We start from the raw sequence: 26,408 nt of genomic DNA, 5'->3' as shown, positions 1-26,408 counted from the left end.
TATTAGCTTCACCTGTATGAATCTTACTACTATTATATATGCGAAAGTTTGTCTGTATGGATGTTTGTTACTCTTTCACGCAAAAACTACTGAATGGGTTTTGATGAAACTTTACAATAATATAGCTTATGCATCAGAATAACACATAGGGTAGTTTTCGTCCCATTATGGGGGGCAAAACCCCCTTAGGGGGGCAATAAAACACAATTTTCATACAAATTCACTAATATGGGGATGAAAAAATACTTGCACATATTAACATTATATGTCCATCGAAAGCTCTGACTTTTCTGCTGAAGATGGCACCTGTTCGAAATTTCTAAGTAGAATAAAAAACGAGTTATGAGCTTTTTAGTTCCATGTTCGAAGGCTTTCCTTAACTCAATACAATATTTAGTGTATCATCTCAACTCCCTGTCGATAACGACTATTGTTGTATTGTTGACTATCTTTGCTTTTCGTAATTGTTCAAGGCTTTTCTCAAGTCAAATCTTGAAGTACGATTTTTGCACAAGATTGGCAAATACATGGATTTGGCTGATTTTTTTCCGTTTTAATGCAACTTTGAGGCAATTAATGGTTTTTTTATTTATTTGTATTGACTGAATATTTAATCGATCAGCTGGAACCCAACCAAACTTTTTTGGTGGAATCATTTCAATAGCTAAGGCATTTGGCATTTTTTTCAACTGTCGCTGTTTTTGAAGCTAAAGACTTTGCAATACTGTTTCTCCGTTTTCACCATGTAACCAAATATCGCCATTTCTTTAATATTTCTTTCTTTAAATTTGTTAACACGTAAAATAATTCGCCAACTAATTCGCAAATTCATAAACGGCGCAAAAACTTCTATTACTTTGTCTTTGCACACAATTTCAAACAATTGCCAAATTTTTACTGTTTATTGGAAACATTTCAGGTAGCATCATTGTTGACCCTATTTTGGGACGATTTCTACGGCAAGAAGTTACACATTATACAATAATTTAGATTGCCGGTGTAGCGCTGGATATTATGTATTTGATGGAGATCGTGATTATAAGGGAACTGTTTCACTTTATTTAAGAATAGTTGACCTTACTTGAATTGGATTTTTTGGGAATTACCCAAACTGACTTCTTTACAACTCCTGAACGTTTTCGTGATTTATTTTTTGTGATTTTTGGGTTTCTTCTCAGTTTTGCCAACATTTCATTTGCTCCCTTTCCCCCTAATTTTCAGTTTTAATCATACCTTTTGATACTTTTAAGGGGGCAGGCGATTTGAAATGTCGGCGAAACTAGAGACAAACAATGTTTTGGTAACTATTTGACCTCTGCCTGTAATGACCATTAACTTGAATCAATTAAAAAAAAAACTACATCAACGTGAGCGAAGCCGCGGGCAAAAGCTAGTGTACAATATATCTTGTAACGGAATCTTGCAACTCAAAGTTCGCCCACTTCCTGCTATCGGATTCTTTTGAAATTTGGCACGTGACCTCAGACCGATGACAATGCAATATTCTAAAGCCAAATTAATTAACAATAGTTTATTCAAATTTCATCAATATTTTGGCCTAAATTCCAACAATGTGCAAAAGAAAGTGTTTTTAAAAGTACATTAAAAAATGCTCGCAAAAATTATTCAAAAATTTCTATAAAAACCTTTGATTTTTCTGCATCAGACAAAATTTGTTCCATTGTTTGAAGGTAATTAGAAGATGAGTTATAATTGTTTTTAACTAATTTCATGCGAAAATTTAGGTGAGCCTTCAATTGGCAATTCATTGCTGATCAGACCAATGTTGAACAATATTTTTATTAAAATGTAGGTATCCCAAATTTTCAAAGTAATGTAAATATGGTTTTCGCATACATACATCGATGACTGAGATGGATTAGCTGGATTAGACAATTGCTCGACAGGAAATTTATTAGCTCAGTTGAATGTTTTTAGAACTAGGCTATTACACTTTCAGGGGTATAGCTGTTCTTTTTGGAGTTCGAGAGACGGCATTTCGAATGCTGCCCAAGACCTTTAGTCGCTTTTTTTGTGCAAATTTCATGAATATAAAAGATTTTGAACAATGTTGAAATTAATATTTTTTTTTTTTTTTTTTTTTTTTTTTTGTAAAACAAGTTAAACTAAAAAGAAGAAAGAAAAATAATAGTTTAAAAAACTAAAAAAGAAAACACGCTTTTGTAGCAAAATGAACTAAAAAATAATAAGCTTTGGATGATAGTAATTGACCAAACACTTAATTTTAATGCAATACAAAAAAGCATGGAGGGGCTTTTGAATTTTTTCCATTTGTTGTCTATGCAAAAATGTAAATAAATAGACAACACCCCACGTTTTTTTATTGCACTAAAATTAAGTGTTTGGTCAATTAATATCATCCAAAGATTTTTTTTACTTTTTAGTTCATTTTGCTACAAAAGCGTGATTTTTTTTTTAGTTTTTTAAAAAATTATTTTATTTACTTAAACACACTGCCCGTATGCATTGCTGTATGCAATGCAGAGCCTATCGATCTCATATTAGAAAAATATTCAAAATAAATTGGCTTTTTAAAGACAAAATTTATTGCATTCCAAAATGATTTTTACAAACCTATACTTCAGGCCAATCACGGGGCTTAATCATAATGAGTCAGGAAAAAAAAGCAGCAATGGGATCCAAACTTTAGGCATCACATTTGGCACTCAGAGTTACAAATCTAGGCGTCAGATCAAAACATAAGGCTGTAAAATGCGACTAATGACCGCTTATTTCCAACACTGGGGACATCTCAAACTGATTTGTGGCCTGCATTTGAACGCAACACAACCAGGGGCGTGCACGGGGGGGGGGGAGGACACCAATTGGCCCGGGCCCCAAGCCGAAGGGGGTCCAATATTTTTTTTTAAATGATGGGTGAAATACAAGAGTAAACAATATGGAGGGGGCAGGTAAAAGTCATTTGTGCACGCCCCTGGAGAAGGGCAAGTCTACCAAACTGACAAGTGGCCTGTCTTGAGCCTGGACGGCCCTGAATCGAATTGGGAAAGAGAGTAGGAAGTCCTAATTAAGGGTCTAAATTTCAAGTATGCTTTGCAGCTAATGAGAACTATAATTGCTTTTTCTGTAATTCTTGAAATTTTCACTCGTTTAATAGTTACAAAATTAAGAATAAAAAAACTTTTGTTATTTTCCTTTTCTGACATTAGAAATTCAAAAAAAAAAAAAAAAATGCTTCTGTTTTACGGTAGAAAACATTTTGGGGGAGGGGCGTCGCCCCCCCCCCCTCTGGGGATACAGTCTAGGCCTTTCTAATGGAAAATAATTTCTTAATAACTGTGACCAAAATGGGATGCATATTATGTGACACATGAAATACGCCGTCAGCTTGGTCATTTCCAGCATGGAAATGACTGAGCTGGAAATGGCTGAGCTGGTGGTGTATTTCATGTATTTCTGCTTTAGCCCTGGCTAATGGGCATGTAATTTACTGAATATACCATGCCTTGCCTTCAATCTTCGAGTTGAACCAAACCATTGCTTCGATCACTCGTCTGGTCTGTGCTAATTCTATATTAGCTACCAGTTTGTTTGGCACTTTTGACTCTTGGCTTCCTTAAGAGGTTTTTCCATCTCCAGCTCAGTCACTTTCCTGTGCCGGGCTGATGAGTGCTAATAAGCACGAAACTGCGGTCCTCATGCTGGAAATGACTGAGCTGGCAGTGTATTTCATGTATTTCTGCTTTAGCCCTGGCTAATGGGCGGTAGTTTATTGAATATGATGAGACAGTCATGAAATTTGCAATGCTAAGTCAACAAGTGGCGGAAGCTTACAAAATTTAGTCCAATTTAGTCCATGGTGACCTCACAAAGGGGTGTCACAGTCATGACTCCTAACCAAAGCCAGTGACTGTTTTGCAATGATATGATAGAACTACTGCAGCCCTCGTTATGCATTTGCAAACTTTACGTAGCATTGCTGGCAAAATCCTCAAGTGATACAGACACTGGGTGATGGTTTTGAGATTTCAAAACCCAGCCTCAGTTACTTTCTTATGACCTTTATATATGATGTTGAGGTGAAACTTCATTGCAATTTACAAGAGTTGATGTACCAAAGAGTAAAATGTGATGCATTCTTTTAAATTCCTTGAGTTGGTCATTAAACAAACACTTCGCACATTCAAGAATTTTTTATGACATTGTGAAAAATAGGAAAAACATACCTGCCAACCTCCGAGAAAAAAAATCCGGAAGATTTTTTTATTTTTATCCACAAGATTTTAACGCAAAATAAAATCAAACAGGACACCTACCCTCTTTACATTTAACAATATATTAGTTATGAATTTCATATCAATTGAAATTACTTTCGTTTAGTAAATATTACTTTTATTGCTTTCTTTAAAAGTTTGGAAATAACATTTGTTACTCATCTTAAAAAAAGAACGAAGCAAAAACAGCTCGAATTGAGAGAATGAGAAGATAATTGGCGCCGTAATTGTGCCCCTAGTTGCCCGCCGCGACGCTTGCTTTGATTGGATCCCGATGAAGTCATGCGCTGTATCACTCAGTGACGTCATAATCTTGCCCCGCTTCTTCTCGTGCCATTCTTTTACGGCAACCTTTCCTTGGCTACTTGGCCTAAAACGCGGTGCCGCGTTCCACAAAAGTATCGTTAGCGCCAAAATTGGCGAGATAATTATTTTTCCTACAAAACGTGAAAAATCCGGAAGATTTTGCTCATAACCGGAAAAACGGAAAAGGACATAAAAATCCGTAAAACTTCCGGGAAATCCGGAAGGGTTGGCAGGTATGGAAAAAAGAAAAAAAAAGTTAATATTTGAATTTTTTTCACATCTTGAAATGAAATTGTGTTTTTCGCAATCACAAGACTTTGGTTGCGTATGTAGGCGCTCGTTTGTGTGTGTGCATGTATGTACATGTGTGTGTGTATAGGCGCTCCTGTGTGTGTAAGTAAGCTCGTGTGAGTGTGTATACATGTATGTACATGCATGTGTGTTTATGTAGGTGTGTGTGTGTAAGATATAAACGCAACCTGGAGACCTTGCTCGCTAAAACAGCAGCATCGGGAGGGGGCGGCTGCACAGGAAGACGGGGGGGGGGGGAATAAAAAGGACGGACATCATTCAACAGTCAAATGAAAACAATACGCATTGTGATTGCTCAAAAAAAGGTGAAAAAAGAAAAGTAATTATACGTAGTTTACATGGATGCATCGTCACAGAAACAAATTCTTACTGTGACAATACAGCGATTTTTTATTGCTACAATTTTTTCCTTTCTTTTTTTTTCTTTTCCTTTTTTTACGATGCCATAAAAAGTTCTTGATCCTATGAAGTATCATGGCGGAAACCGCACATTGATAAGACAATTTGTTGCTTGTCTATGAATTTTTAAAATGTGGCAAGGACTTTTCGGACGCCCTGTACATTCGAATATTTTAATATATATGTATATATATCCGATACTTACTTTCAACTTGTGAAAGTTAGGATATATTGTAAAAATTTTACTGTGGGCCCCCCTTTGTTGTGGAGGCCCCGGGACAGTAGCCCCGCCTGCCCTCCCCTAAATCCGGCCCGGGTTTGAGCTTAGAACATAAAATACTATAGGACAGTCCGTCTCTCGTATTAATGTGTGTGCTCCATGCAACTAAAGGGTCCATAATATCTTTGTATACTACCTAGAATTCAATGTCTATGTTTTTGTAATTTAATGTTTTAAATATAAGCTTAATCAATCCCTTCACAGTAAGGTTTACAGTTGGCACAATTTCCGAGATTTATCATATTCATCCCGTTTCTTCATATCTTAAATAGAAGCAAATTGAAAACTTCTTTTTAAGAAATGCCTGCTGTTTCATTAACCATCGCTGTGAAATTTTCTATAACATTTATTTCTTGACAATTTCTACCTTGGTGATACTTCCAAAAGAATGAATTAAATGATTTTGTAATCATGGACTTAAACATTTCCGGAACTCGACTCGAATAAACCTTAGCACACTATATAAATAAACCTTGGCACAATTGAGTCTTAGCTTCAATCTGCAACTGTGTACATATAAAGGGGACATAAATCTAAAAGCAGTTACAGTGCTGCAGTAAGCATGGTCCTAATACTACTAGTCATGGCTATACAGACCATCTCCTGTAGCTTGTTAAGCTAATCAGGAAACAATAGACCCAAACCTATTGATGGGAGATACAGGGTTTCCAATCCGGCATCAATCCCAGTCTTGCAGGATTTCAGGACCGCAAAGAGCAATCCCGCAGGATTAACTTTATTGTTCTAAAAGTTAAATTATATTGTCACTTACATGCATTTGTGTTTTGTACATCAGTTACATTATGCATTTTGGGAAAGACTGCTTTTGTTACTTGAATTAATAGTTGTCTCAAATTCCGTACACCAAATGTAGTGTACTAATTAACAACTGTGGTTTGATACACAAAAGTAAGAACCGTAAAAAATTGCAATGCATTGTAACAAAGGGGATAGGAGAGGATTTTGGCGTTAAAAAAGTGCTTGAGGAAAATGCATGCTGTGGTTTCACTGCAGTTGGTTTTACTGAGACCTTTACTTGTGGACTACAGTTAAAGTTGGGTTCATAAGTTCATTCGCATAAAAGCTAAAATTGAGGGAAAAATTTTAGCAAAATGCTAAAATATTACACATTCTCATATATTTACATATGCCTCAGTGTGTTTAGTCTCCAGGTGAAAATAAAACTCATATTTTTATGAAAAAAAAAACTTTTTTCATAATAAGACAGCAGCTATTTTTTTTTTTTAGTTGCAAAATAAAAAAGAAAACATGATTGGTCTTTAGAAGTAACAGTCCCTCCGCCTAATAAAGCAGTTATTGGGGGACATAATGCCGGATAAGACAAAGTCTTATTGAACTTAATAGTTGTTTAATCATCTTAGCCAAGAATTGAAAAGATTAAGTTGATTATGGCCATGCATGCTTTCTCTCTCTAGAATCATACATTTTTTCATTTTTTCAAATAAATTTTTTATTCCAGCAAAAAAGCGAAAATGCATCGCTTTGTTTTTGCAATTAAGATAGTGTTTTCGCATTCTGCGAAAAGTGCGACCGTAGCGGAAACCCTGTTTTGGGCACTTACGCAAAAGATTCCTATAAACTTCAACTTTAAAAAATAGATTTTTCTTTTGTTACGGGGGTAATGCTTGGTTTCTGCTCCAGAACAGCAAAATTTTGGTCAAGAATGGTGTCTACTTGATTTGTGGGATGCTGTATCTAATTTAACTTGCATTTTGAAAGCCTTTGTTGTTTCATTAATGCTGACCAATTGTGTGCATTTGATTTGTTAGAGCAAAGGGTGAACGCCGACTGACTTCAACAAGTCTGCAGTTTCAATAAAAGTTTTAGATAAACTTTGCTAAGTTTACCTCACACTTAAAAGAGTCTTCAAAAACTTTAGTATCTTAAGTAATTGAATTGTTAAGCAAGTCATCCTGTGTTTCATCCAAGTTTCTGTTGCCTCCTTTTCGAGTTGTGTCAAAAATTGCAGATTGCTCAGCTACTTCATCAAACATAATTTTCACATTCATAATATTAGTGTCATGGTGACACATACATCAACAGGCACTTTCTACAGGTTAGACAGCATATTGTCCAGTTTTGGATTGCTTTCTTCTTTGAAGAAAAACATTGGGAAATTTTTAAGCGGGATTGGAAACCCTATATAGATAACCATCCAGTAGATCCAGTGGACAGACCTCAGGTACTTCCAATTTTAGCTCTTTTGCAAGGCCAAAAGACTTACATTAGCCAGGCTAAAAAATATCTTTTTCTTTTCTTTCAGTGCATCTTAAAGTCAAAGTAGATTTCCAAGATACTTGACTCCATTAGAACAGCCGAGAGACTGTTAAAAAAAAAAAAAACCGATATACTATGCACCTGAATTGCTCTCTTACATATGAAAACAATCACAGTGGTTTTTTGAGGATTTACAGCAAGACCCTCAGAATAATGCCATCTTTAATCTTGGTGATAAGATTGAGGAGACAGTGTCGATGAACTTGCCTCTAGCCAGGGGCGGACTGGGAAGGAAATTCGGCCCAGGAATCTTTAACATCGACCGGCCCTTGTGGGAGGGGGGGGGGGGTACTACAGGAAATCTGAAAAACATGCACTCTTATGCAAGTAAACACCGTAAACAAGCATTGTAATGCTAATTTTGTAGTTTAACGATTGCAATTTATAATTAATTATTTTATTAATTATATCATTAGATGCCTAATCAATAGAAAATTAATTCTTTTCATGTTATGTCCATTTAGGATGATTAAGCATGAAGGGGTAAACATATTTTGAGAAAACCAAGACTTTTGTTTTTTCTGAACCATTTTAAAGTATGCAACTAAATTCTAAACAAATGAGTAAAAAGCGTTTAACAAAATGGTGAAATATTAAATGCATAAGTATCAAAAAGAATAAAATAAGCTTTTTTTTAAATAAAATTTACTAGATCCTTTGTTAAGATCTATATGTACTTTGCAAGAATTAATACCTATTCAAATAATTGAAAAAAAAATGTTCCCTAAGGCTTATTATTATAAATTCTCCTCTGGGATTTCGACTTTATTTCCAGTTTATATGCTATGATATAAACGCAGTTCCAGGGACGTAACTAGATCATTTTCGAACAGGGGCAAGACCTCTGCTCGGTGCCCCCCTCCCCCACCCCATCAGGTACGTATATAGAAATATCTTTTGGGAGGGGCCAAAGCAAAATATGAGAAATTTCGAAATTTAAATTTAAAAATATTAAATCCTTATTCACAATGAGTGTTTTCAAATTTTTTTTTGGGAGGGGGCCAGGTTTTACAGAGCCCCTTCGGCTCCCCCCTTAAGTAAACCTTGCTCCCCATTCTAGTAAGATGAAACATTCTTCGAGAAAATGTGATGATCATAAGCTTTTATTATGTAGCTGTGAAAAAAAGGTTCGATGCCCACCAGGTAAGATTTGACACTTTTATTTTATTTTACGCGGATGAGTTTCGGTTTTATGTGGATGCGTCAATGCAAACAGATAAAATTTTTCCCTCTTTTAAAATCCAAACTCCTAAAGGTTTCAGATAACATTTAATAAACTGCATTTTGGAATGCTAATAATCGAGTTTGGGGCACAGAGACATTTTATACGAATGGTTCCAGAGCTCTTTCCAGAAGTAAAGTTATTAAACTCATGCAGTGCAGAACTCACTGGACAAAGGAGGACAAAAACATCGAGAATACAGACATCGATGACACAGAACAAAAAACAAAAATTTTGAGCCATTCCTTGACAATAGAAATAATTTTTCTGATTTGTTAGTGAAGGAAGGTTCTATCATGGAAATGATCATGAATGCATTAATGCTCTGCAACGAAGCAGAGTATAACGGGACACCCCTCAATATTTTTAGACTTATGGATAGTAATGTACTGGAAGACTTTTAGCTTCCTTTTTTAACTGAAAGACAGTGCTCAACCCCTCCCCCAAACTTCCTAAGTCGAGGGGGGGGGTTTAAAAAATGCATTGAACTGAAAAAACAATGCTACATTTTATAATATATACTAGTAATATGCATATATATATTGCAATAAAATAATTATTTGCAAAAAAACAGTTGGGGGAAATTAAATGTTTCTAACTTTGTGGCATTTTCTATGCTACGGCTAATGTTAAATTAAGGGGTCATTGAGCACCCTCTTAAAATTTGAGTAAGAAGCTAAAACTTTCACAGCATCATACTATTAGGAAGTCTATAAAAAATGGGGGGTGTCCTGGACTCTAGCTGAAAAAAAGTTTTTTTGAACCACCCTAAGCCAGCTCCTTTTCATAAACGGTAAATTAATGTTTTCTTCATGCGTGTTGGGCATAGAAATCGATAGGGTCAGGTGGGGTGAAACAGGGCGGATTTTGTCTATTTTTTTAAATGATGCCATTTGCAAACCCATAAACTTTTTTTGTACTTTTTTAAAAATTTCTTCTTTACATTTGATTCTTCCCCTTTAAATTTAAGCTGCTTCTCATTGAAATTTGTTGTCATTGACAATCTGAAAATTGCAATTAAAGTATCTGACCCATTTCACCCCGTGGTGGGGCGAAATGGGTCATAGCAATGGAAACATACAATAACTAAGAAATTATTACCAAAACACGTACAATAGCTGAAAGAAATTGCTTCCAATGAACCATTTATTTATTTTAACTTATTCAACACCAAAATATTTTGAACTAAAACTCAAAAATATAATGTCCACAACTATCGAATTCTGGTCGTTCAATGCCTTCAGAATTTGACACCTAGAAACAATGTCTATCTTCCTACTCAGGGAAGATGTAGTATTTGCCTGAGTTGGCTTTTCGTAGAAAATTTACGTTGTTGTAATCCTGGTCATTGACTTCTGTCAAGTAATCAACAAATCCTTTTGATGATTTCTTGCCCTTGTATTAGACAAGAGCCCACTTTCCTCTTGTTGGTTCTTGCACAAGTAACTCAGATATTTTCTTCATCCAAGAGTTGGGTTTCATTCAGTTGCTGCTTCTTAGAACATGTCCTGGCTCTTGCTTTCGCGAGCAAATCTGGCTTCCTCTTACATAAGTGGCATGACGACCTTTTTTAAAAATTCCTGGCCCACTCTATGCCAAGAATGCCACAATTGCATTTTTCAGAATTGGTCTTTATGAAATCCTTAGCAACAATGATTGTATCTTTCTATTAAATGGGAAACCACACTTTGAAGAGCTGAAGCAATACATCTTTCTTCTTCTTCTTCACTTAGCGTTGTAAGTCCACCCGAACCTTTTCGACTTTGTGTGTCGGAGACCCATCTCCTCGGTGTTTCTCTTGGCATATTATATTTCCTTGCAGCTGCAGGAATTTCTAAACCACCTTCAACTTCAATTAGTGCAGCCTCTAAATCAGAGTCTGAATATTTCTTTTCCCTTTTTCTTACATACACCCCAGGCATTTTCTTTGAATAAATAAAAAATTTTAAGTAGGAAAGAGTAGGTACGTAATAGGTTGTAAATATGAATGGCAAGTTTAGCTTTTGAATTCTACACAATAATACATACTTTATTTTTGTTACATTTAAAAATCTTCTAAATTTCCATTTAAGACCGACTTATGGATTTTAAAAGTCAATTTACTCTCATTATGAATTAAAATTCGCTAAGCCTAACTATGCCCCATTTCACCCCACCACATGAAAATAGCAACAAAAGAAGAAATAATTGATATTTTTCCTACCTGTTTTTTGCAAATTGTAGATGAAAGTCTGTTCTAACTGATAACACTTGAGAATTGCAAGAAAAAAAATGTATAGCAAGATTTTAAGAAGTTTGTCAGGCTTCCTAAAAATTTACATGTGACTTGAGAAACAAAATGTCAGTGTAGTGTTCCCAGCAATTTACACAGAAACTTTTTAAAATTCAGAATTGTAGCCAAAAAGCCCCTTATAACTTGTGTAAGGTTTGAGAAAAATTCAGGCAGTCCAAAAATTTTTATTAATAACAATACACAGCATGACCCATTTCACCCCATGACCCATTTCACCCCACCTGACCCTATAAGTACACGTTAAACTTATTATAAAATTAGTCATCCCTAGAATGAAGTTTTTTTTTTCATCAACGGAACCTAATCCCTATTTTAACACTTATATTAAGTCTTAATCTTAATTTATTTGGTTTTTATTCACGCCGAATTTCCGAGGAACGTAACCCCCGCGTAAAACGAAGGTTTATTGTAATTTTAAAAAAAAGTAACGTCAAAGGAATGGTGAGGGGAAGTCTGTGGCGGACCTGCGTCCAGACCCCATTACCTTGAAATTTGGTATAAAATTACTTCGAGCCCCGAGGGTTTGCACATGGGGTTTTAATTTTAAATTTCGAGTTCGTTTTTTTTATAATTAATTTTTTGAGCTAAAATTTCATGCAAATTGCCTATTAAAGTGATGAGACTTCCCCACACCCCTTAACCCTCTAAGCAGTCTTGCATAATATAGACGAACGCGCGAACGGCGTTCGCAGAAAATTTTTGGCTTCGCAGAAAATTTTTTTCAAACTGATAACGTTCATTTAAAAAAAAAAAAAAAAAAAAAAAAAAATTTCTTTTTTTGAAGGGAATTTTTAAGAATATCCCAGAATTTATTTCTGTTAAAGCCTTTCTCCAAAAGCCTTTTAAAGCACTTGTGTAAAAAAAAATAATGGTTTTGGCAGTTTTCTTCAGTTGGTGAAAAATAAGCAATGTTATTGTAAAAAAAAAAAAATTTAAATGATTTAAAGCACTTTTTTTTTGTCTCTTTCATATTTGAATATAAATTTAATTTTTAATTCAAGGGTGAGTTAGGCAAAATTATTATTTGCAGAAAATTTTCCGGTTAGGATTTATGTTCGCAGAAAGCTTTTCGTTTTATCTAAGTCTGCCTCTAAGTCGTTCGAAAGAGTTTTTTTTTTTGCATCAATTGAGAAGCTTTTACAACTTTCTCAGTTAATTAGAACATCAGGGTTTCTATTTTAACGGAAAACCCTTGTCTCAACTCAAGTTCTTAGCTAGAAAGCAAAATATATTACTAGAGACTTTTCAAACGTACAAACTGTTGTTTTGCAATACTCAGGAGCCCTTTAGCACTTATAACTCTGCAAGATAGTACATGTTAGTTTAAAACCCAGAAAGGGGTGCAGCTTGTTCTAAATAGAACTAATAAAGCGTTTTTAATATGATTCTTTCAAATTGACGATTTAAATCTTTGCAAATCAAATTTAAAATTGAAACTTTGTAATTATGTCTCAAAATTTTCCGAATCTTCTGACAAAATTTACTGAGCAATTATTTTTTGGGAGGTCACGGCGATCTCCCGTGACCTCTCATCGGTTGCCCCTGGCTAAATAACATTCTATTTTGTATTATTTTATTGTTATATGCATCTGGAAAACAAAATAATGCACTTGATATCAAAACTCGTTATCAAACTTTAAAAAATGAATTATTGAAAAAAAAACATCTTTCCAGATTATTTGCATTTAATTATAAGTATGCATCAAAAGTACCGAAACAATATTCAAGTTTGAGAATGTAAAAAATGTTTTCAATTCTAAAGAATATATCTAAAAGTTTGGTTCGCAATAAAAAGTATAAAATTAAGTACATGATTTCTTAATTGCAACACTGAAAAATTGCAGTTGACTTTAATGTCTTTTGTTTAGGGTAACTCTCAAGTATTCAATAAAATTTAAATGAAAAATTCAGAGAAGAATAAATAGAGGCGTTTATAAAAGTTATTCATAAAAAGCTGTGTACCACCTAGTTCTTTTTCCCTCAAATTTGTAATTTAAATTTTATTGACTGCTTCAGAATTTCCTTAAACAAAAAAAATTTAAGATCAACTGCAATTTTTTAGTGTTTTAATCAAGAAATCATACCCTTATTTTGTTTCATACTTTTTAGTGCGAATCGAGTTTATAGAAAGTCTTTATATTTAGAAAAAAGGAAAAAAAATTTTTTTTTGTTGTTTTTGTTTACAGTTTTTACGTTTTGAAGTTTATTTGAGGTGTGCTTTTTTTGAAATTTAAAACGCATTTTTTAATTACCTATCCTTCTTTAGAAAGAAAAAAAAACAATGGTATTGACTTTCGTTCTAATATAAATATGTTGCACCTAAAGAAAGAATAGCTTAAAATTTACTATTCATCTTTCTTCAATATTGTTGATTTGTATGCTCGAATTAAAAAACATTTTGAACAAGTATAGCTGAAAAAAAGCGCTTTTAAAAACACCCACAAATATCTAGTTTCTTAAGTTCAGCTTTGAAATTAATTTGTTAAATTTATTAATAATTCATTTATTCATTATTTTTTGGCAAAAATTAAAAAGCAGAAGAATGATAACTTTATAATTACTATTATTCATTGCTTTTGACAACAATTAAAAACCGGAAGTAAAACTCTGTGTTTATTACAAAGAAAGTAAACTGAAAAAAAGTCTTTAATAATAAAAATAGCTAATTTTTAACACATTGATTGACATTGGTCTTTTATGCATATTAATACATCGTTTGTATTACATTGTTCAAATTGTATAATCAATGACTTACCTGCTCTGCTAACCTCTTTAGCCATGGTGCTAAAAAAGATGAAGGTTATGGGGATTCTTTTTCGCAGTCTTGGGTTCTTTTTCTAAATACTGCTCTTGAATTTTTTTTTTTTTTTTTTTTTGACCTATCTTAAAATTGATTTTAAACCATACATGATGAGCAAAGAAATTCTGGGAATCGAAAAAGAAAAGGCAGAACTATCAAAAAAAGTGGTATGAGATATAGAGCAGAGTATATGAGCTAAAGCAGAAGATACTCTTTAGAGAATGATTCTGAGGTTCAGCCATAGGCGGATTTACGGAGGTTCCAGGGGGTGCGCCTCACCCCCAACAATTTTGGTTGGATTTTCAAAGAAAATTTAAATGAAATATATTTTATCAGAAGAAAATATATATTTCTCCTCAAGAATTTTGTAAAACAACTTATATTTTTCTACAGCTAAATGCAAGTTATTTTACTTGAAAGCAAACCCAAAAATACAATAATAGGCAGCTTATTGTGTGACCTGGTCACCACATAGCGCCAGTGCGAGAGAAATTGTGCTATACGAATTAAAAAGAAGTATTTCTCCATTAAATAAAGAAAAATGATAATTACATAAATAAAATAAAAACATTCCTTTAATTATTTTTCAGTACTGTATTATATAATAATTTTATACTCTGCAATTTCGTATTTATTGGTATAACATTACTATTTTCTTTTTCTTTGAAACAACCATTGGCTATTGTGATGTACTTCCCCAAAAACGATATAAAGTCCTTCCACATCATTCCAGTAAACAGTACAATAAAATCACTCTGAAACCAACTAAAAACCAACATTTCCACTATAAAATTTCAAATTTTTCTGAAGGGGTAGGGCAGTGCTATCCCTGCGTTCCGCTACTAAACTTAGTTGCTTTTAATATGAATAATAGTCTCCAAAATAGTTACCATATATAGAAAATAATTTCTAAAATAGTCTCCTACTCAAAAAAAAAAATTAGCCTTTATATCATTTTAATGCCATGAAGTGGGACAGACCAACGTGGGGTAAATTTTCTCCAAACAAACTTTAAGAAAGAAAACTTCAAAAAATATTTTCCAAATTTTAGCCCAACCCTGAATAAACACTAGAGAAACCAACACTGACATATTCTAGCATATTTTTCTCACTGTCTGACTGTTAATATTAAAGACAACAGTAAAAGACTGATTGTATAAAAAGAGCTCGAAGCGTCACATTCATATTTCGGATCGAAAGAAAATTAGCTGTCGTTTAAAAAAAATGAATGTATAGTACGAATAAAAGAAATTAAGAACCAAAAAAACAGTTAAAAAAAGAAAAAAGAAGTAGTTGAGAAACAGAAATCACGATTGCAAAAACTAATCCTTTACAAAAATCGCACTCACACAAACGATACCGTTACGAAAATTGCGATCTTTTACGATTGCGACGAAACTTTTTTTTTTTATACAAAAATATAAATTTCACATTTTTTTCTGGTCGTGAATGTTTTATTACATTTAATTTTCTCACTTTTTAAAACGACTGTTTTCAAAAATTAAACGCGGTAAAACATTTCCTTTTTTTCCGTGGTAACTAAGGGGTAAACTTAAAAGCGATTTTTTAATTTTTTTTTACTAATTTTTTCTCCTAGAAGAAAAAAAATATCTTGCTCTTTTACGAATTTTAGTTACTCTTACTAAAATAGTCGCTGTATTTTACAACTTATTGCAAAATACTTGCTTTTGTCATCAAAATAGTCGCCTTTGCCGTCGAAATAGCAGCTTTAGTCGCCATGTGCAGTGCTGTATCCCTCCCCCCCCCCCATATTGCAATGGCGTAGCTAGTTTCTGTCGCCCGGGGCGGTTCCTCTATTTGCCACCTTTTCATTGAGACATATCTAATATATATCTAATATATTAAAGCATTGAAAATTATCTCTCAAAATATAAAACTTCATTTAAGGTAGCAATGGGGAACTAATTTGATCCGTATTCTTCCTACAAAAATTAAGGGGGCGGGGTCAGGCATCTATCTCGGAGAAATACTCTGAATTTACATCACAAATTGCAGTTAAAAGTAACTTTTGGGGGAATGGGGTTCTCTACCGAATCTTTTTCAAAATTGAAGTCAGTTTAATCCTTTGGGAGCGATGGAGAGTCAGCTTTTATTCTGTAACAAAGTTGCAATAATTTGTTTTCCCTGCATTAATTCATCACTGACACAGAAACAACTTTTACAGAAATATATTTGATATTTATATTATACATAAACAAATGTTATATTTCAGAAATATATTTGATATTACATTTTTGAATATTTTCCGAAATTTAAGTTTTAAAAATGCAGTTTAAATGTTGCATTACAATTTAAGGACATTAAGTGAATGAGGAAGGTTCAAGGGCTACGGACATATTTCAACTTTGAACACTGAAATGACCGTTCCGTCATACCAAAACCTTACATTTCAAAGGGTTTTTTTTCTTTGCCTACAGTATTAGATTTAAAGAATGATTCCCATATTTGATTCTTTTTCACACCAAAAGTGCTGAATCGCCGGCCCGAAAAGTTCGCCGCCCGGGCGGACCACCCTCTCCACTCCTCCCTAGCTACGCCACTGCTATATTGTTGCACCCCCAGAATTCACAGCCTAAATCCGCCTAAGGGTTCAGCCTCTTCACAACACGAAAAAAAGACTTCACCAAATTTCGCGGCCCATAAAAGGGGCTCCCAATTCCTGAAACAAGGACTATGGTCAATGGAACAGTGTAATGATTTTCCCCCAGGCTAGCTGGGAACGCTTTCGTTTCGTCCGTTTTGTCAAACTGAGAGAAACACATCATGTTGACAGCTTTATGACGTTTAATTGTAGAAAAGAGATATTTGAGCATTTCTGCTGTTTTGTATTGGTGTGTACTTCCCATAGCTTGCTCCTATCCCTCTTCCAAAAAATAAGATTCTTTAGATAAGATATAACAAGTGCTGGTCACTCTAAAATGAGTATTTTGACAAAAAACTATCGTAAAAAAAAGTCAGTTGGAAGAAGGTTACTTTTCTTGCTTTTTATTTAAGTGAACATCAAATGTATGTTACGCGACGATAGGATCGCCCCACCCAATTCCAGCTGTTTCTTTTATACCGTTTCCTTTCTTGTCAAGAGAAACGTCTTTGATCAACACCATTATTTTCTTAGCAGGGGCAATCCCCGCAAGGAAGAGAAAGTTTAGCAAGATTGTACAAATAACTATTCATGAAAAGCGGCTGTGAAACTGCCCTGAAGCGAACCACTACACTACACACAGATGTGAAAGGCTTTAAATATTGAAACGGAGATTTTTCTTACGGGAAAATACACGCAACCTACACTCCCCCCCCCCCTTCTTCGTACACAACCTTTACTGAAATAGCAGCTTCGCGAAGAGAATGAGAGGAGATCAAAACACTCATTAAAAATATCATAAAACTACTATATGTCATACAAACACACACACATATATGTATGAAGATGTTTTATAAGGGGGCCACGGTCGACGAGAATCGAGACGACCCCCCCCCCCCCCCTTCATAAAACTTGTAAAATTTATACTGTTTGGACTCCAAGCCAGACCCCTTGTTTCCGCAGGATCGACGAGAGACATGTTAGCCTAGTTGTAAAATAAGCACAGGGCACTTGAAAGGGTTTGAATTGGAATTGGAGTAGTATAAGTTTTCTGTGAGAGGGGGCCCGGTGGCCAGACTGAGAAGGAGCCGCGCTCGGCGGCCCTGTGTTTCCGACTAGGCTAACATGGCCTCTCGTCGGCCCTGACCCCGGCCCCCCATGAAAAGTTTTACAGTACACCACAACACTCTAAAAACTTTTCCCCGAGCTATCTGTATCCCTTTCGTGCCGTGGCCCAATAATTTCGCTCGTGCATGGTCTAAGACTCTGATCCCTTTTCGGCGGCCCTCGGGGGAACCGGCCCTTCTGGCATTTGCCCAAATGTCCACATAGCCAGTCCGCCCTTGCCTCTAGCGACAATAACATCATCTGCATGGATGATGCAAGAAAATCCAGAAGAAATAATACTTTCAAGCAGTGAATCAACAGCCTAGACACCAAAGAATAGGTGAGAGAATATGAATCTGTGAGCATCCGCATTTTCGTGAACAGCAAGATCTGCACCACTCAGAGCAGCATTAACAAACCCATAACATAAGAGATTTTCAATCCAATTAATAGTTACACTAATGCCTTTCCTAGCAGTCTCCTTACTATGTCTATCAAATGTTAGCTCTGAGATGCATACTGCGTGCAAGGAAAATATGTAGCTACTCAAGATTATTTTTCTTTATTAAACACATATGTCATCCTTCATATTTGTTATCATACTAATGTACTTAATGCAGCCCCGCAGCTTCATTTGAATAATCTACTGTAACAATAATAAATTGAATGAAATCAAATTCCATCATATAATTTCTCAAGAAACATATTAGACAAAAATCCTCCCCAAAACAAAACTGACACAATATAACTTTCTGAAGTGGATTATTTTGGAGGGGGGCCAAAACCACAAACGCACTCCAGGCCCGGATCTGGGTACCTGCAGATCTAACAGTGGGAAAAGGGTCATGTTCTTAGGGGGCCTCAAGAAGCTAATATATAGCCTTTTAGTATTTAGCATTCAAATCTATTTTTAAAAGCAGAAAATTAAATATCCTGATTTCAACCATTTCAAAGTAGTACTAAGTTCATATTTATTCAAATTATGTCTAGTTAATTATTATCTAGTAAAATTTTAAAAGACTGCAAAATGATTCTGCAATAAATCAATAAATACTGAGTTTGTAAACATACTTCAAGAATCGCAGCTAAAATAGCTTTGATATCGAATTTAAATCCATTTTTAAAAGCAGAAAATAAAATGCTGTGATTTAAACAATTTCAAAGTTTATATATATTAAGTTAACAATATTTATTCAAAGTATATAGAACTGAATTATTAGCTAGTAAAATCACTATTAAAGACTGCAAAATGATTCCACAAGAAATCAATAAATACACTGCACAAATACATTCAACTGTCAAACAATGACAGATAACACAAAAATTGTCAAGAGATATAAATTGCAAAAATCACAAATATATAGGAACAAGTTCAAGAGTGATTCAGCAAATCAGACAAATTGGACTACATCCTGAGGGGAAAAAGCTAAAAGAGGAGAAATTAGTAATAAATCTTAAATGAGGTTAAAACAGATTCTTTCATTAAAATCAAAATAAAATTGGATTGGTGCATCAATGCATGATAAATTAATCTACTTAAAAGCACGAAAAGAAAAGCACTTCGAGTTTATGTTATCAAGTACCAAAAGTTATTTTCAACTAATATATTTTGGGTTTTATCAGTATTTAAAATACAAAAAAAGTTATTACATTCAAGTGAGAAACATAAAACGATTTAAAAAATACCTTTAGCATCACGATATCGCAGCCAAACACCTTTTAACTTGACTTTTGAGAAGGAAATTGATTTTTTTTTTTTTTTACAATTAATAGTAACACAATTAGAGCACTGCAATTTATCGATTTAGAAAACATCTGCTGCTGCATAAAGAAAAAAACAACAATCTTCGCGATATGCATTAACGATAAGATGTGCATCGGTGAATTTTCAGTAAAAATCAAGAGTAACCTGATTTCGTACACTGCATTTTCTAATTACGAATGGATAAATTAATACTAAATGTTATTTGAAGTCTGTCAAGGCTCCGAAATGAAATTACAGGTAAGAGGAAGTTTCAAAGACGCAACTAACAAATATGGCGTCTACACTAAAATGCTCATAAAATATTATATTAGAAACTTTCACAGTGCGATGATGTGGCGAGGAGATTTAACCATTTAGTGGTTTTTTAATGCATTAATGTCGAAAATTAATGCAATAAATCAAAAGTTAATAGCTGAATTCTTAAGGATTATACTTTTCTTGTGTTACTTCAACACATTGAGATACAAGATTTATGGATTGAATATTTCATGTTACAATTTAACAAATATTTTAATCAAAACTATAAAATTATATATACCTCTATATCCCGATGGAGAAGGGGATTGTGTTTCAGGCGATATCCTGTTGTCCGGAGATAGCCTTTTCACTTTAGTTCCATCGTTTGACCAACTAACTGGCGGTGAATTAGAAGGGCTATTTTTCAAACATCTTGTTGGACTACAAGTTTGATGCATTAAAGATAATGGAACTGTAGCCCTAATAGGGCCTTGCTTTGTAGCAGCACCGGGAGAAACATTTTTGCGCATTCTTTGTGATTGCTGGCCCGACATTTTTAGAATAAAAGCTCTTGCATTCGTCTAAAAAAAAAACCTCAAGAATATATTAGCAATTCAGATTTAATCCATAGTCTAACTGCAGAAATAGAGCGTTTTTGTACGATGTTTTGCAAATCATAGTCACTTTGTTATCATTCTTCCCTATAGCATCCTCAAACCAGCGCTTTACTCTGCGCACCGTCTGTCAAAATCGTGTGTGGTTGTGGTGTGAACCAATCTATGGATGCATGTAGATTCGCGGAGGGTTACAACACACAATGGAGATTCTCACAGCGCCAAATGCTACTTTTTCTGATCAGATAATGCCAATAGCGTCAGCGTTATGAAGCTCGGACGGAATATTATGCAACATCTCCGATCTCTTTCTCTCTGTCTCTTTTTTGCTTGTGTACTTAATTTTCTTTTCGAGTAAAGAGCACAATATATTGTGTATGGTTTTGATTGATTAAAAAAAGAACCAGTTTTTAAATATGTTGCTTTGATTTCTTTCTCATCTTTCATGTGTTTTTGTATGAAGGATTAATTAATTGTTCATTTATAACGCGAAAATAATTGATACATTTAATAAACGCAATTCTGTAAAAATATTTAAGAATTGGAAAGTAACTTGTGACTGCTTCCCGATTATTCTGAAACCCATTCCGCTTGAAAAAGTCAGCGGCGTAGCGTAGGTTCCTGCCGCCCGGGGCAGGCACCAAATTTACTTACATTGCCTGCTATATGCGCCCCCCCCCCACACATACACACAACAAAAAATCGACATGCTTAATATTTTACAGAACGAAAACAAGATTTTATTGTCTAAACCATGTTTTACATTTTAAAAAAAATCTTACTTCAACAGGAAATATTGTTGATCGAAAAAATTCAAATACAATATTTTTCAAAATTTATTGCATTATGAGATATATTAGTGATACATCCCTAGCAAAGCGCTGTTTTAATAATAAGAAAAAAGCCTTTTCGATGTTAATGTAGTGTTACGGAATTTGCCGCCCCTTACAAAGTGCCGCCCGGGGCGAGTGCCCCCTTTGCCCCCCCCCCCTACGCTACGCCACTGGAAAAAGTTTAACTATACTGCTTTTCCTTTGATTTGTTGGAGTTCTTGAAGGGGGGGGGATGAATCCCATGCACACACAAGAAAAACAATATATTGCACTATCTTCAGGGGCGTAGCTAAGGGGGGGGGGGGTTTTGGGGACAACCCCCCCCCCCCCCGAAAAGTTAGTCTCAAAAAAAAAAGAGAAAAAGAAGAGAGAAGAGAAAGAAAAAAAAAGAAGAAAAGGGAAAAATTCCAAGCGATTATATATATATATATATATATATATATATATATATATATATATTATATATATATATATATATATATATATATAAGAAGTAAACCCCCCCCCCCCCCCCGAAAGTCGGGTCTAGCTACGCCACTGACTATCTTTATACTTTTTAGTTTTCCACAAAAATACCGGTTTTTCGTCAAAATATTGTCAATTTTGCTGTTTTAAACATGACATTGTTACCTGCAGAAACTTTTTTACAAAAAGAAAATACTTCGATTTTTATTTCAGATGATCCAGTGAAGGGCACCGCGCTGAAACTTTTTTTTTTTTTTTTGAGCAATCATGATTGCTTATTGTTCTCATTAGACTGTTTTGATGTCCTATCTTTTTATTTTCCCACCACCACCCTCCGCACCATCACCGTCGACCGGGTCCTCGCGATACTGCTCCTCTAGCGAAAGTCGTCTCTAGGTTGCATCCATGTCCTTTACACACGCGCATACATAAACAACAACACACACACACACGCACACACACACAAACACACACACACACACAACTACCCACACATTCATGCCTGCACACAGAAACAAACACATATGCCTACACACACATTCACATCCCCCCCCCCCACACACATTCATATACACAACTACCCACACACTCATATGCCAGCACACAGACACAAGCACACATACCCCCCACACACAAACACACACGCCTACATACACACACTCGTGATTGCGAAAAACATAATTTGAATTCAAGATGTCAAAATTCAATTTTTTTTTTTTTTTTTTTTTTTTGAGACGTCCGTGTAGAAGTGCTTTCAATGGCTCATTTATTCATTAAAATGAATGAAAATTTCACAGAATATTCTTCAAATGATACTTTATTATTATTTATTACTAATTTATTTTCTAATTTGATTGCTGTCAAGTAAAATAGCATTTGAAAACTAGAAAATTTAGTGTTCCAAAAATTTCTCGTGAATGGGAGGAAAAAACAAAAAAGTTGACAGGCGTCGCTGCCGTGCTAAGCACAAAAGTTCGTATCTGCACTTTTCATCAAAATTGAGTTACGGTCACCATGTGGTTCTTTGTCACATATTTCACTTACATACAATGTTTTTGGTCATTTGTCAATGAGAAATATTTTTTAAAAATGCTGAAAAAGGTGCATCTGAGTCGAATACATGGAGGCACAAAACTTTAAACGGCAATTTCTCTTTTTGAACTCAGCTGCAGATTCGACTTTGGCGCTTAGCACGGCAGAGTGTACGGATAGTTCAATGCCTGCAGTTGTGATGACCGTCTCCAGTGTCATGAATAACTATTCTTTACTTCTGAAAAATTAAAAAAAAAAAAAAAGTAAACTCGATTATCCGTGGAATAGGGTGACACGGCAAAGGCGGATGATCTGCAAAATAAGTAAAAAATAATAATAGTGTATAATAATAGCTCACTCGCTTTCACGCATAAAGGGTGTAGATATAAAAAATTGGATTTTAACTAGGCGCGTTTCAGTGACTTTCGAAAGCTTGATGTCATTATAAAGGAGGGGTAAGAAAGAAATAGGGATGTCTTTTGCACTTCTTAAGTTAAAATAGAAGCATTTTCTACATTCCCCCCCCCCCCTCTCCACCTACCATCCCCGTAAAATCTCTTCATATATGCGTACAAAAATCATTGAACTCATTTTTAAAAAAAATCATTTTGAATTTTTTTTTTCTTTTTTATTATTTATTTATTTATTTATTATTTTTTTAATTGTTTATTTTTTTCAACTAATTTTTTAGTTTTCAAATGTTTTGTCAGCCCAAAATTTTCGGAAAAAGCGCCCAAAATTTTCGAAAATTTCGGATCAAAAACACAACTGGAGTAGTATAAAATTTAAGGAAACTGACGTCTGTGTCAATTAAATTCTGGTTGAAAACGTTTTGGGCAAGAGGCATGCGCGCTCATATGCAAACTTTTAAGAGGGGAGGGGAGCTTAGACATTTACCCCATAGTTTAGCAAGATATTTGCCCTATGGAAACTCATTTCAGTATAGATTAGAGTTTTAAAATTTGACATTTTCAATGACTCATTCATTAATGGTTGCAAAAGATGTTTTGACATTTTTGCAAAGAAAAAAGTACTAAAAGCAAGGGAGTTCTAATTTCTAAGAAGGGGGGGGGGGGCTTGAGGCGCCACTTGCTAACCCCTTTAGGGCCCCCATTGGAAGAGGTTCTACTAAAATCTATTTTATGTTTTAAGTTCTCAAACTAAGTACATCTTTGTATTTTTGCCTCGGATTTTCACATCTGGTTCCGTACGAACCGTTGATCATGCTGCTTACTCGTCGCACTCATTCTGATATGTTTCCATATTGCGCGTGAATGAAATGAAAAATATGGTCCTTTTTGGACGAATGGGGTCGTTTTCAAAGTTTTAAAAGTATTTTTTTTTTTTTTTTGCTGAAAGAGCATGTTTAAAAACATAGGATCTGAACAGTTTTTCAATAATTTGTTTAAGTTTAATACTTTTGAAAAATTACTTAAATCGGTGCGCTTTTATTGTTTACGCTTTTGCCGATGACATCACAAATAATGAAATACCATTCAGTGTTGCCATTCACAGAGCAAAATATTTAATTCGCATCTTTACTCACGTGTATTGGCAACGATATGGTTGATAGCAAGCGTAGAGCACAATATTCAATTCGCTTCTTGCTTATCATAACGTGGAAACGCGGTAGAAAGATGCGGCAAAGTGCATCATTTGTGACGTCATCAAGACCACGCCTTGTTTGAAAAATCGGTCACCCTTAAAAAATTAATTAAAAAATAACTGTTGGGAAAATGAAAGTATTTTCTGGGTCCATGTTATTATTATTATTTTTTAATTACTTTTTTTTTTTTTGCTTATTTTATAAATTTTAGTGACTAAAAGAAGTACTTTAGACTGAAAGAAACAATTCCATTACCCCGAGTAGGTTTGCAAACGCTTCATATCATACGTGTTTTAAACTGTGTGTTCATAGATTGTATCTACATTTCACATGCCATGATCATTAAGTACTTCATTGCAAAGTAATCATACACTTCACAAAATTTTTAACAATGATTTACGAGTGTTTTGTTGTTTACAGAATGGTGATATTGAATGCTGCTGAATATTATACATTTATTTCTAATGCATCTAAAAATTTTCTGTTTGTTATTGTTTACGCAACTGGTAATTTTAACTGTTAATTATGTGGTTGCATCGGCTCCAACACAGTTTTTACAACTTTCTTTTTAAGTCTCCGCGAGACAGTTTTGGAAAGATATGGTCAGTCCTGTGGCGATTCAGTGCATATTTTGGTTCAGTAGATAAATAAAAGTTTTTTTTCCCAAAAAAAAAAAGAAAATGTGAAACATTTGTGACATTCGTTTTTCATGTATCAGAATCGGTTCGCGACTTCTTCTGATAATAATCCTCATATATATAATAGCCAATGATCGAGTAACGCTCCTGACGTCATCAGCAATAAAACTCGCCCCACGGCATGATAATTTGATAATATGTTTCGGTAACAATTAAAATGCGGGAAAAGACTTTATTCTGACGAGGCTGAACTGGATCCGGTAACTTAACTGTTTTACTGGTAAGACTGTATCAATTCAGGGGAATGAAGAAACGAAAAAGAGTGGTCAACAATCAATGCTATCTACTCGAGTTTAAGGCTAATCCACTGGAGTTAGGGTTAAAATTTGAACTATCAAAATATCACCAAACAGGCAATTGCTTCGTTCAAATGTAGAAGCAATTTTCAACCGTCATACCTTGACAGGCGATTTTCTAGTAATAAATAATTATGAATGATTATTATGTATAACGCGCAGAGCTTTCTGTCCTGACTTACCAAACTTTCTGAAAATATTCCGACTTGATAATTATACAAGATAATCATTTCACTAAAATTTGAAATTAAAATTGAAATTGGATGAAATATGAATATTTTAAACAGTTAAGTTCCCACCGCGCATGCGTGAAAGATAGCAAAGATATCAACTAATAACTTTCAAAATTTTGTAACCAAATGAACTTGACAACTTAAAGAAACTGCAGTTAAATATCTTTGAAATTTCAAAAGATATCGGTAATTTAATGAGCCGCCCCCTGAAATAACACTTTCTGGAAAAAAATTTGCTCAATATACTGTACCATGTGATTTCATTATAGGATTTGTAGGACCACGGGTGCTATTTGTTGGTCATAAAATAAAATAAAAAATATCAATAGTATTAAAATAATTGGTACAGGTCCAATATGCCCCGCAGTCCAACGTACCCTACCTCCCCCAACACACACACACACACACACACAAAATAAATAACTGAAGTAAAATATAAACAAAAAAAAATAAAATAAATAAATAATTTAAATTTAAATTCAATCAATAAATAAATTTGAATAAATAAATAAATAAATAAAAAAAAAACCCCTCCCCTGCCCCAAATTTTGATGGCACAACTTGCGCCATAATCCCCCCCCCCTGTTGGCACCCCTGGGAAGGGTAAGGAAGGGGCAATTGCCCTCCTCCCATCTCGTTCTGAGAAATTAATGTACATATTCACCTAGCGAAATTGGTGTGTTTGTTGTTGCTTCTTGATACAATTTGCAATGACTCCCCCCCCCCTTCTGGAAAAATTCAAAATAACGGGTCA

At 34.5% G+C, this 26,408-nt stretch overlaps 1 protein-coding gene across 2 annotated transcripts in view; it reads right to left on the bottom strand.

Annotated features, from left to right (window-relative positions):
• Positions 1-20,607, bottom strand: part of LOC129232423 (glucocorticoid-induced transcript 1 protein-like) — a 232,052-nt gene extending 211,445 nt beyond the window's left edge. For both annotated transcript variants that reach the window (XM_054866571.1, XM_054866579.1), the window contains exon 1: positions 20,179-20,607. In XM_054866571.1, coding sequence (XP_054722546.1) covers positions 20,179-20,431 — 253 coding nt within the window. In that variant the 5' untranslated portion in view covers positions 20,432-20,607. The remainder of the gene's footprint in view (positions 1-20,178) is intronic.
• Between the last annotated feature and the right edge of the window lie 5,801 nt (positions 20,608-26,408).

Source organism: Uloborus diversus, chromosome 1, assembly GCF_026930045.1.
Source record: "Uloborus diversus isolate 005 chromosome 1, Udiv.v.3.1, whole genome shotgun sequence".
Classification (NCBI taxonomy): domain Eukaryota; kingdom Metazoa; phylum Arthropoda; class Arachnida; order Araneae; family Uloboridae; genus Uloborus; species Uloborus diversus.
This window is presented reverse-complemented; position numbering and strand designations above follow the sequence as displayed.